Source organism: Canis lupus, chromosome 1, assembly GCF_003254725.2.
Source record: "Canis lupus dingo isolate Sandy chromosome 1, ASM325472v2, whole genome shotgun sequence".
Lineage (NCBI taxonomy): Eukaryota > Metazoa > Chordata > Mammalia > Carnivora > Canidae > Canis > Canis lupus.
In genome coordinates, this window is record NC_064243.1 from 119,119,022 (window position 1) to 119,132,409 (window position 13,388).

General features: G+C 46.6%; 2 protein-coding genes across 2 annotated transcripts in view; both read right to left on the bottom strand.

Annotated features, from left to right (window-relative positions):
• WDR88 (WD repeat domain 88) overlaps positions 1-10,223 on the bottom strand; it is a 45,193-nt gene extending 34,970 nt beyond the window's left edge. Inside the window, exon 1 of the mRNA XM_035706655.2 lies at positions 9,892-10,223. Within this exon, the coding sequence (XP_035562548.1) occupies positions 9,892-10,188 (297 nt within the window). The 5' untranslated portion in view covers positions 10,189-10,223. The remainder of the gene's footprint in view (positions 1-9,891) is intronic.
• Positions 10,224-12,387: 2,164 nt separating this feature from the next.
• GPATCH1 (G-patch domain containing 1) overlaps positions 12,388-13,388 on the bottom strand; it is a 44,319-nt gene continuing 43,318 nt past the window's right edge. Inside the window, exon 20 of the mRNA XM_025425212.2 lies at positions 12,388-12,668. Coding sequence (XP_025280997.1) covers positions 12,638-12,668 — 31 coding nt within the window. The 3' untranslated portion in view covers positions 12,388-12,637. The remainder of the gene's footprint in view (positions 12,669-13,388) is intronic.

The window sequence follows — 13,388 nt, forward strand, 5'->3', positions numbered from 1 at the left end:
ACAATAATCATTGAGAATTTCCCCCAAATTAATTTCAAATACCAAACCACAGATCCAAGGAGCTCAGAGAACACCAAACAGGATAAATGCAAAAAAAAAAAAGAAAAAAAAACTACAAAAAGTCAAAGATAAAAGGTCATTCCTGAAAGAAGCTAGAGGAAAACAATGCCTGATTGATAAAGGAGTAAAGATAAGCATCACATCCAACTTCTCAGAAACCATGCACACAAGAGACTATCATGAAACATTTAAGGTACTAGAAGGGGGAAAAAACCCCAGAAATTTGTATTCTTCAAAAGTGAAGGACAAATTTGTTTCTCAGACAAACAAAAATGGAGGAAACTTGTTACGAGTAAACTTGCCTTGCATGAAATGTTAAAGTTCTTTAGAGAGAAGGAAAATGAGAGGTCAGAAACTCAGATCTACACAAACCAAGGAGAGCACGCAAGAAAGAATAAGTGAAGGTAAAATAAAAACTTTGTTCTTAATTGATTTAACAGATAACAGTTTTTTTTCAAAATAATAGCTATAACATTATACATTATATATATTATTATAATAGCAATATGTTATATAATTAAAATTTAATTATGTATATTTTATATATGTGTGTGTATGTATATACATAATGAATGACAGCAATGATACAATGGACATGAGGGAGTAATTAGAAATATTTTGTTATTTTAAGTTACTGACACTACCCATGAAGTGGTATAGTGTTATTTGAAAGTGGATTTGAGATAACTATAAACATGTATTCAAATTCTTGGGCAACAACTAAGAAAAGCACACACACACAAAAAATATATCTGATATGCTAAGAAAGAGAAAATGGAATCACATGGAATACTCAATTAAAACTACAAAATGTGGAAGAATGGAAGACCAAAATAGAAGCAAAAAACAAGGGCAACAAACAGGGAACAGTAACAAACATGGCAGATATTAATCTAACTATATCAATAAGCACTTGGAATGGTATAAATGCACCAGTTAAGACAAAGATTGTCAGAGTGGATGATTAAACAGGACCCAAACAATAAGTTGTCTGCAAGAAACCCACATTAGATATAAAGACATAGAGATTAAAAGTAGGAGAACTGGGTGTCTCTGTTGGTTAAGCATCCAACTCTTGATTTTGGCTCAGGTCATGATCTCAGGGTCATGAGACAGAACCCCACATCAGGCTCCACACCCAGAGAGAGAATCACAAGGATTCTCCCTCTACCCCATACCCCTACTCACATTCATTCTCTCTCTAAAAAAAAAAAAAAGAAAAAAAGAAAAAAATATAGTAAATGGATGAGGGCGCCTGGGTGGCTTAGTTGGTTAAGTGTCTCACTCTTGATTTCAGCTCAGGTCGTGAAATCAAGTCCTGCATTGGGCTTCATGCTGGCGTGGAGCCTGCTTAAGATTCTCTCTCTCACATGAGAGACTCCTAACTCTGGGAAACGAACAAGGGGTAGTGGAAAGGGAGGTGGGTGAGGGGTTGGGATGATTGGGTGACAGGCACTGAGGGGGACACTTGACGGGATGAGCACTGGGTGATATGCTATATGTTGACAAATTGAACTCCAATAAAAATAATTAATTAATTTAAAAAAAGATTCTCTCTCTCTCCCTCTCCTTCTGCTCCTCCTCCCCAATCACTGTCTCTCTAAAACAAAACAAACAAACAAAAAAGTAAATGGATGGAGGAAAATAGATCATACTAACACTAATCAAAAGAAAGCAAGACTGGCCAAATTAATTTCAGGTGGAGCTGACTTCACAGTGAGAGAAGTTATCAGAGGTCGAAAGGGGCATTGCATAATGACAAAGGGGTCAATTCTCCAAGAAGACATAATAATCCTTAACATATATGTGCCCAACACCAGAGCATCAACTATGTGAGGCAACAGCTATTAAAACTGCAAAGAGGAATAGATGAGTCCACCATCATGGTTGGAGACTTCAGCATCCCTGTGAGGAAGACCTAGCAGGCAGAAAATTGTCAAGGACACAGTGGAACTCAACACCACCATCAGTCACCTGGATACAATGAAGATCTACAGACTACTTCATCCAACAACAGCAGAATAAACATTCTTCTCAAACTCACATGAAACATTTACCAAGACAGACCACACTCTAGGCCATAAAACACACCTTAACAAATTAAAAAACAACAACAACAACAACACAGAAATCATACAATGCTCTCAGAACACAATGGAATTAAATTAGAAATCAATAACAGAAAGATGATTGGAAAATACCAAAATACATGGAGACTAAACAACACACTTTTTTTTTTTCAATGTAGGCTCCATGTCCAGCATGGAATCCAATGCAGGGCTTGAACTCACCCCTGCATTGAGTTCAAGAGTCATTGAGATCAAGAGTCAGATGCTTAGCTGAGTCACTCAGGCACCTCTAAACAACATACTTCTAAATAACACATGGGTCAAAGAAGAAATCTCAAGAGAAGTTTTTAAATATTCCAAACTAGACAAAATTAAAATAAGACTTACCAAAATTTGTGGGATGCAAAGAAATAAGTGCTTAAAGGAATATTTATAACATAAAAATGCATATATAAAAAAGAAGGATCTAAAATCAATAATCTAAACCTGAGCTTTAGGAAAACAGAAAAAGAAGAGCAAATTAAATCCAAAGTATGCAGAAGAAAAGAAACAATGAGAATTAGAGCATAAATCAAAGAAATTGAAAGCAGGAAACTGACAGAGAAAATCAATGAACCCAAAAACTGTTCTTTAAAAAAGATCAATAAAATTGATAGGCTTCTAACTGGGCTAACTAAGAAAAAGAAAGAGATAACACAATACTAATATCAGAAATGAATATAGATCCTATGGATGTTAAAAAGATAATCAGGGCAGCCCGGATGGTTCAGCAGTTTAGTGCCGCCTACGGCCCAGGGTGTGATTTGGAGACCCGGGATCGAGTCCCACGTTGGGCTCCCTGCATGGGGCCTGCTTCTCCCTCTGCCTGTGTCTCTGCCTCTCTCTCTCTCTCTCTCTCTGTCTCTCATGAATAAATAAATAAAATCTTTAAAAAATAATAATAAAAATAAAAAAATAATCAAGGAATACTCTGAGCAACTCTATTTTCACAATTTTTTTTATTTTCACAAATTTAATCACCTGAAATGAAATGGACCAATTTCAAGTTTGAAATGAAATGTACTAATTCCTTGAAAGATGCAATTTGGCAAAAGTCACACAAGAGAAAATAGACAATCTGAATAGTCATTTATCTAACAAAGAAATTGAAATAGTAACTAATTACCTTCCAAAACAGAAAGCTCCAGTACCAGATGGGTTTACTGGTGAATTCTACCAAAACTTTAAGGAAAAAATTATGCCAATTCTCTACAATCTCTTTCAGAGGATGTAAGTAGAGGAAATACTCCCTAACTCATTCTATGATGCTAGCATTACCCTAATATCAAAACCAGATAATGACATTATAAGAAAAGAAAACTACAGATCAATATCTCTCATGAACACAGATGCAAAAATCCTCAACAAATACCAGCAAATTAAATCTAACGATGTACAGAAAGAATTATACATCATATACAAGTGGGATTTATCCCAGGTATGCAAAGCTCCTTCAATATTCAAAAACCAATTAAATGTAATTCATCATATCAATAAGCTAAAAAAGAAAAATCACATGATTATATCAATAGGGGTAGAAAAAGCATTTGACAAAATTCCATAGCCATTAATGATAAAAACTCTCAACAAATTAGAAATAGAGGGGAACTTCTCAGCTTGCCAAAGACTATCTACAAAAAAGACCTACAAGTAACATATTTAGTGATGAGAAGCTCAGTCTTTCCACTAAGATCAGATACAAGGCAAAGACTTCCCCTCTCACCACTCCTGTTCAACACTGTACTGGACTTCCAGCTCATGCAATAAGACAAGAAAAGGAAATAAGAGGTATTAAGTTGGGAAGGAAGAAACAAAACTGTTGTAACACACAGATGATATTAGCACCTATGTAGAAAATCCAAAAGAATCAACAAAAACTCCTGGAACTAATAGCAGTTTTACCAAGATTGCAGGAAATGAGGTTGACATGAAATACAAAAATCAATAACTTTATGCTATACCAGAAATGAACAAGTGGAATTTTAAATTAAAAACAGTATTATTAAAAAAACAGTATTATTTACATTTGCACCCCTCAAAATTAAATATTTAGGCATATACCTAACAAAATACATACAAGAGCTATATGAGGAAAACTACAACACTCCGATAAACAAAATCAAAGAACTAAGTAGATGGAGATATATTCCATGTTCATGGATAAGACGACTCAATACTGTCAAGATGTCAGTTCTTCCCAGCTCAATCTATGGATTCAATGCAATCCCAATCAAAATCCCAGCATGTTATTTTGTGGATATTGACAAAATGACTATAAAGTTTATATGGAGAGGCAAAAGATTCGGGAGAAGAACAAAGTACTGACACTACACAACTTCAAGACTTACTGTGAAGATACAGTAATCAGGACAGTGTAGTATTGGTTAAAGGATAGAAAAATAGATCAATGGAACAGAACAGAAAGCTCAGGAATTGATCCACATAATCAACTGCTCTTTGATAAGGGAGCAAAGTAACAACAGTCTTTCAACAAATGGTGCTGACACAATTGGGACATCCACATGCAAAGAACTAAATCCAAACATCCACCTTACAACCTTCACAAAAACTCAACATGGATCACGGACCTAAATGTAAAATGCAAATTTAAAGAACTCCTAGATAATAACATAGGAGAAGATCTAGGTGATCGGGGGTATGGCCAGGATGCTTTAGGTACAATGCCAAAGGCACAATCCATGAAAGTAATAATTGATGAGCTGGGCTTCATAAAAATGTAAAACTTCTGCTCTATGAAAGACAATGTCAACAGAATGAGAAGACAAACCACAGACTTGGGAGAAAACATTTGCTAGAGGCACATATGATGAGGGATCATCATCCAAAATTATGAAAGCTTAATAATAAAATAAACAACCCAATTAAAAAATGACCCAAAGACCTTAACATATACCTCACCAAAAAATATATGTGCAAGTGAAAAGGTGTTCCACATCATTTGTCATCAGGGGTTTGCAAATTAAAACACCAATAAGATACCACTACACGCATATTTAATGACAAAAATCTTGAATCCTATCAAGACCAAATGTCGGCAAAAATGTGAAGAAACAGGACCTCTCATTCTCTGCTGCTGGGAATGCAAAATGGTGCAGCCACCTTTGAAGACAGTTTGACAGTATCTTATAAAACAAAACATAGACTCAACACACAATCCAACAATCTACTCCTTGGTTTTTATCTAAAGGAATCTAAAACTTATGTCCACAGAAAAACCTGCACACCGATGTTTTTACAGCTTCATCTGTAATTGCCAGAACTTGGAAGTAACCTTGAAAAACCTGAAGATGTCCTTCGGTAGGTGAATGGATAAATAAACTAAGGTACATCCCAAAGAAAGAAATATTTTTCAGCACTAAGAAAAATGAGCCACCAAGCCATGAAAAGACACACAAGCCATGACAAAAAAAAAAAAATATTCAGGAAACTTAAATTCACACTACTAAGTGAAAGAAACCAGCCTGAAAAGATCAAATACTGTATGCTTCCAGATATATGACGTTCTGGGAAAGGTAAGAACTATAAAGACAGTAAAGAGATCAGTGGTTGCCAGGGGTTGGGAGGTTTGGAGAGATAACAGGCGGAGCACAGAAGGTTTTTAGGGCAATATAACTGTATGGTAACATAAAGACTGTACGCGTCATCATATGTTTGTCCAAACCCATACAAGGTACAACACCCAGAGTGAACTATAATGCGAACTGCGGACTTGGGTATCATCGCAGGATCATCTTTTTTTTTTTTAATGTTTCATTTAGTGGAGCCTGTTGATAATGAGGCCACGCTTGTATGAAGGTGGGGGATGTACGAGAAATCTCTCCACCTTCTGCTCAGCTTTGCTGGGAACCCAACACTGCTCTAAAGCACAGGCTACTTATGATGCATAGAACACATGTCTATTATATGCATATATATGTACTTTTAAGTAAATGAAGCGGTGGGACGTCTTGCAATGTGGATGAACCTCGAAAACATCACACGAAGGGAAAGATGCCAGTCACAAAAGACCACACATTTGATTCTCCTGGAAAAGGTCTAGAACAAGCAAATTCGTGGAGACAGAGTAAATCAGTAGTAGTTGGCTAGCACTGGGAGGACGGCTTGGAGATGTGGGGATTGACTGCTAGTGAGTACGGGGGCCTCTTTTCCAGGCAATGAACTGTCCTAAAATGACGTGGTGCTGGTTGCAGACCTCTGCCAAGAGCTAAAACCCCACACTTTAACATAGGTGAATTGTAGGATGGGTGAATTACATCTCAATAAAGCAGTATTTTTTAAAGGGAGGGGGGGATAGAAGGAGCAAGCCTGAAATGGCCCACTGCTCACTCCCGCCACCTCCTCCCATTGTATTACCCTGGCCCGGGTGTGTGTTGGGGATGTGGGGGTGCTGAGCTGTGGGGAGGGATGGAATGAGGGACCCGGCAGCCAGGGTTTGGGGCTCCGCCGCCAGGTAGTGCGGGGGATGCAGGGACTCTGGATGGGCACTACGCCAGAGTGAGGCGGGCTCAGCTGCAGGTGCAGGGGTGAGCGGAGGCACGCGCACCTGTGCAGGGAGCACAGGGGTGTGGGGATGTGGAGGAGGAGGCCGGCACAGCCACCCAGTAGTGCTGAGAGGCGGGACAGGGGGTTGGCATTGGTGTCCAGCGGCCCTGGGGAACCAGCCGGGCGGCTCAGGTCCCAGCTCCCCACTGTGAAGCTGCCTCCGGCTCCAGGAGTGGGGGCCATGCCTCAACCCCATCATCCTTCTGGGCATGTCCATTCTGAGTTTTTTTCCGGGCACAGTACTTTTGGGGTTCACCAAGGGAGTGGGCACCCTGGGCGCTGCGGAGAGACATTCCAAAAAACAAAGTTTGTTTTTTGTTTTTTGTTTTTATATATATATATATGTAGAGTTGGGACTACACTTGAGCAACAAATGCATCGTGGCCTCCGTTGGGCCTTGAAGCAGGTGCTGCAGGGCCAGCAAAGACCCCAGGCCAAAGCGGTAGCGGGCCTGGGGTGGGGGGCCTCTCTGGCCAGGGCAGGTGGGTGAGGCCGTCCAACAGCCAGCAGGTGCGCCTCCAGGTGGGGGTAGAGGTGGGGGATGGGGGAGTGGGCCCGCTTGGAGGTCCACATATTACGAGAGGGGGGCAACAGGGAGATGAGCCAGATGCAAAATGGCCTGGGAGGTCATGGTCAGATCTCTGGACTTCATCTTAAAAGCAAGAGGAAGGGGGGTGGGGTGCTCTTGAGCCAACTATTACCTTTTTTAAAACATTTTATTTATGTATTTAAAAGAGAGTGAGCGAGCAAGAGCACAAGCAGGGGGAGGGACAGAGGGAGAGGGAGCAGACACCAGGCTGAACATGGAGCCCAATCCCAGGACCCTGGGATCAGGACCTAAGCCAAGGCAGACGCCCAACCAACTAAGCCACCCAGGCGCCCTGAGCCAATTATTTTTAAAATACTGTGACACATCCGTGTGTGAGTGTGCACTAAATAAACACTAGGAATGAAACATTATCTATTGAGAAAGTGCTTCAGCAAACCATCTCAGAGATTTCGATGAAATCATCTGGAACACTGTTAGTTTTGGTTTTGTGCACCTTCATTTTAAAGGATCATTTGTTAACATCTTCACTAAGCTGCAAAGACACTTTAGCCAGAGTGTATTGTTTTCCGTCACTGGTCCCCTCTATTTATTCTAAACTGCTCTTTGTTTTACAGGAGTTCATTTGGATTTTTTTTTTTTTTTCTGTTTGCTGGAGTGCTCCCCTGAGTAACTTTGTCCTCAAAAATAAGTATCATTTCTGAGTGTTTGCAGGTCTGAAGAAATGTCTTTCTGTCGCCTTTGCTGCAGATCAGCAGTTTGGCCAAGTAGAGAATTCTTAGGTCAGAAACCTTCTTCTGGGAGAAGTTACAGGACTTCTCAACTTCTGTCATCTTAATGGGTCATAAAAACCTTAGGCCAAAAATAAAATCATTAAGCCACTTGAATGTGCAGCCACAGGAGACGGATTAGTCATCAGAAGATGGCCAGCCAGTGGGAGCCTATCCATAAAACAGAGCAATCCATAAAAAAAAGAAGGATGTAGTATCTTTATGATATAGAAAAATCTCTAAAATACACTAAATAATTTAAAACTAGGTGCATAATGGGTCTAAAGTATGCTTTTATGTTAAAAAAAAAAAAAGGAAGGGAGATACACGTGTATGTGCTGGGAAATGCATTAATTATCTTTGTAAGGCTACAGAACTAGAAACGTTTCTTGCCTCTGCAGAGAGAACTGAGGCTGGTGGGGGGCAAGGCTGCTAGGGAGACTTGGTTAAAAAAAAAAATTGTTTTATATCTATTGAATCTGAATCTTAGGGAGGTTCTATGGAGAAAATAATTTTTGTGCTGTCCTTTCATTTGACTTAAAAATCATTGGGCAGCCCCGGTGGCCCTGCAGTTTGGTGCCACCTTCAGCCCAGGGTATGATCCTGGAGATCCGGGATCGAGTCCCACGTTGGGCTCCCTGCATGGAGCCTGCTTCTCCCTCTGCCTGTGTCTCTGCCTCTCTGTCTCTGTGTCTCTCATAAATAAATAAATAAATAAATAAATAAATAAATAAATAAATAAAATATTTTTAAAAAATCATTATACATATGACTAAAATCCCTGACGCTTTGCTTTTAGAGATCGCACAGCCAACCGGCAATCCTCCCGGTGGGCTCTGCTCCCGGGTGTGTTCTCAGGCCTGGCCAGGAGGTCGAGCAATCCAAGCTGATCGCAGGCTTTTCCGTCTGCAGTGTGTGCACCATGCCTTGCCCCCACCCCTGCAATGCAGGCCTTCACTACCTACGGGGGGGGGGGGGGAGGGGGGGGGGCGCGGCTGTCCTGGCCTGCAACCTTGCACGGAACTCAATGGTCTCTTGCCGAGGGGGCACCACCACCGCCTTCCTGAGCTGAGGGCGATTTTCTTCAGTTTCCTTCTGTATCTTGCCTCCTTGTGCTCCCTCTTCCTCTCCGACACCTCCTCCGTGTAGACCCCCTCTCCTGCATGTCTCTGGCACACGTTCTCTCTCCTGGATATTATTCCTTTGTATATGTTCTTCGGGTCACAGAGGGCTTGTTTTCTAATTTTCTGTTTCACTTCTCTGTTCTGGTCTTAAAGCCTCCATGGAGGATTCTGATTTGGAAAATCCTTCTTCATCCCCAAGAATTCTCTGTTCACAGGTTATTTCCTCCTCCCAGCCTTTGTTTGAAGGCAATGTCTCTCTCAAGTATCACCGACAAGGCAAGATGATGTTGGTGAGGTTTTTTTTCTTTAAAATGTTACTTATTTACCCATGAGAGACACAGAGACAGAGGCAGAGGCACAGGCAGAGGGAGAAGCAGGCTCCCTGCAGGGAGGCTGATGCGGGACTCGATCCCAGGACCCCAGGGTCACGCCCTGAGCCAAGGCAGATGCTCAACCGCTGAGCCACCACGCAGGTGCCCCTCCCTGTTTGTTTTAATTCTGGGTTTTCTGCTGCTCCTGGAGCTGTTTCACGGCGCAGAGGCTCCTTCACTGACCCAGGGGCATGCACTTGGTTTGGGAGGCGCAGCCGAGACCACCACGTGGGTTGGGTCAGGACCCCCCACTGTGGAAGGGGCCTCACGGCTGCCCTGCCTGGGCCGGCTCTCGGCGCCCTCCCCGCGGCGGGGTCGGGGCCTGCGTTCTCGCGCCCTTGGTCTGACCTTGGAGAGGGTCTCCTGGTCGCCCCAGAACTTCCTCTCAGGCGTCGGCTCTTCCTCGGGTGGCGGGGAGGCCCGGGTGAGTCCCAGGGAGTCGACGGGAGCGAGCGGCCGGCCCTGCCGAGCCTCCAGCATCGACAGCTTTAAGCGCCCGTAGGCCTTGACCGGGGCCGCACAGGGCAGTTCGTGGGGCGGCCGCTCGAGGTCGCCGGAGCTGACCGGGGGCAGCGGCACCTTTGCCTTCCCGCCCTCGTCCGGGGTTTCCGGGCAGCTGGGGGCGCACGCTGGCTGCGAGGCCATCTCGGAGCCTGGCCCGCGGGACGCCCACCCCCGGCACCTCGGCGGGGCCGCGAACGGTGGCGCCACGCGCTGAGGCCTCGACCCTGCGGCCTGCACCTGCGCCCTGCACCTGCGGCCGCACTAGGCTCTGCGCCTGCGCCCCGCGCCCTGCGCCTGCGCTCTGCACCTGCGGCCTGCACCCTGCACTGCACTCAGCGCCTGCGCCTTGCACGGAGGCCTGCGCCCTGCACTGCACTCTGCGCCTCCGCCCTGCACCTGCGCTCTGCGCCCTGCACCAGGCTCTGCGCCTGCGGCCTACGCCCTGCACCTGCGGCCTGCGCCCTGCACCAGACTCTGCGCCTGCGGCCTACGCTCTGCACCTGCGCCCTGCGCCCTGCACTAGGCTCTGCGCCTGCGCCCTGCACCTGCGGCCTGCGCCCTGCACTGCACTCAGCGCCTGTGCTCTGCACCTGCGGCCTGTGGCCTGCGCCCTGCACTGCACTCTGTACCTGCGCCCTGCACCAGGCTCTGTGCCTGCGCCCTGCACCAGGCTCTGCGCCTGCGGCCTACGCCCTGCACCTGCGGCCTGCGCCCTGCACTGCACTCTGCGCCTCCGCCCTGCACCTGCGCTCTGCGCCCTGCACCAGGCTCTGCGCCTGCGGCCTACGCCCTGCACCTGCGGCCTGCGCCCTGCACCAGACTCTGCGCCTGCGGCCTACGCTCTGCACCTGCGCCCTGCGCCCTGCACTAGGCTCTGCGCCTGCGCCCTGCACCTGCGGCCTGCGCCCTGCACTGCACTCAGCGCCTGTGCTCTGCACCTGCGGCCTGTGGCCTGCGCCCTGCACTGCACTCTGTACCTGCGCCCTGCACCAGGCTCTGTGCCTGCGCCCTGCACCAGGCTCTGCGCCTGCGGCCTACGCCCTGCACCTGCGGCCTGCGCCCTGCACTGCACTCTGCGCCTCCGCCCTGCACCTGCGCCCTGCGCCCTGCACCAGGCTCTGCGCCTGCGGCCTATGCCCTGCACCTGCGCCCTGCGCCCTGCACTAGGCTCTGCGCCTGCGCCCTGCACCTGCAGACTGCGCCCTGCACTGCACTCAGCGCCTGCGCTCTGCACTGCACTCTGCGCCTGCGCCCTGCGCCTGTGTCCTGTGCCCGCAGCCTGCGCTGTGCTCTGCGCCTGCGGCCTGCACCCTACCTGCGCCCTGCACCTGCGCTGTGCCCTGCGCCTGCAGCCCACGCCTGTGCCCTGCACTGGCGGCCTGCGCCCTACCTGTGCCCTACAGCTACGCCTGCGGCCTGCGCCCAACACGTGCGCTCTGCGGCCTGCGCCCTGTGCTCTATGCCCTGCACCTGTGCTCTGTGCCCTGTGGCCTGCACCTGCGCCTTGTGCCCACTTCCCAGGAATGACACGTCCCCCGCTCTCCCAGGCACTGTGGTCTCCTCGCCTGCCGTCCACGCCGAGCACGCTTATGCCCAGAAAAACGGGCTTCCAGCCCTGGGCACAGAATGATTGAGACGAAGCGCGTGGCGCCGGCAACCCCCTCCCCTCGGCCTCCCATCGGCTCCTCCTGGCTGCATCTACAGGGAGGTTGCAGGGGCTCCTGACCCACCCCACTGTCCTGCCAGCGCCAGAGTAGGATGGGCCCTGGGTGAAGTAAGATAGAGCTGTCAGGGGCGGGGACACCTAATGTATCAGAGCATGAAGGAAATAGTTGTCACAAGGTGAGTGACGGAGAACAAGTGTCACCTCTAGGGTGGTAGCAGCCCCACCGGTAGGAAATGACGGGGTGGAGATTACAAAATACTAAGGGTTATCACCTCTGGGCAGTAGAAGGAGAAGCGGCTTTCTTCCTTCTTGCTTTTACAATCGCTCTGATCCTTTGAACTCCTGCACTTTGCTCAGACGTGTCATCAGGGCAGAGGAGGCAGCGTGGGAGCGGATCCAGACATGGGCGCACAGGCTCCGGCTCCTGGTCTTGCAGACTGTCCGGGACACTCTGGTGACATCCACCCCGAAAGGCTGAGGCCCCCTGCCGCGCTCCTGGCCCCACCATCAACCACCAGACGCAGCAGCCACATGCCCATTCCGTCTCTCTTACAGGTCCTGAATTAAGTCCAACCGCCCTTATCTGGACGAGGCCTTCTTCATGGGCAAAACCAGGGAAAACCCTTCACTTTAAATTTCTTTGTAAAAGTTTCAGGAAATAAAAAACCAAGAAGAAAATAGAAAAATTCCATTTTTAATTAAACTGTACAGTTTGAATTATTTCCTCTGACACCAACTGAAGTTAAAAATAGAAATCAATTTCTACAACCTTCCAAGGCAGCCTTTGAAATGTCAAGGTTTTAAAAATTATTTTACAGCATGAATTTACATATAAATACAATCTGTACAATGTATTAACAGAGCAATCGAAGAGCTTCCATCATGGAGGAGATCTGGTCCGGGACAGGTCAGTGCAGAATTCAATTACTGCCTCCTTAGTGGGAGACTTTTCAGTCTGGAAAAGGACATAAAGGAGAGGGAAGGACAATTAGGTAAGAACTGAAAGCGAGACAGCTCCGTGGGGGCTGAGCATGCCAGACCTCCCCGAGTCACAGGGGCACACGGGTACCCACATGACACAAAGGATGACCACAAACCACGAAAGCATCATTTAATTTGCCTTTTAAAAATGCTTTTCTGTTGCCCCCAAAACACATGGGAAGACTCACACCCCACATCTCATATTAGGACCTATTTATAAAACAAGTTCTTTTTTTTTTTTTTTTTTTTTTAATATATATATTTTTTTATTTATGATAGTCACAGAGAGAGAGAGAGAGAGAGGCAGAGACATAGGCAGAGGGAGAAGCAGGCTCCATGCACTGGGAGCCCGACGTGGGACTCGACCCCGGGTCTCCAGGATCGCGCCCTGGGCCAAAGGCAGGCGCCAAACCGCTGCGCCACCCAGGGATCCCTTATAAAACAAGTTCTAATCCTGGTTCCACTCACCTGTCTCGTGTAAGACCTCTGGGAGAGAGTTAAAAAAAAACCATCTGCTCCAGGGCCAAGAACTCCCGAGCTGGCAGTCTTAAATCCCAGCTTCAGTGTACACAGGGGCATTCATTGAGCAGGATCTAGGCCATACTGGCTCTAGATCCTTGCTCAACAGCCCCAAAGTGAAACCAGATGTCCCCAACAGCAGAAGAGATGAATACTCTGGTGTGATCCCATAAAG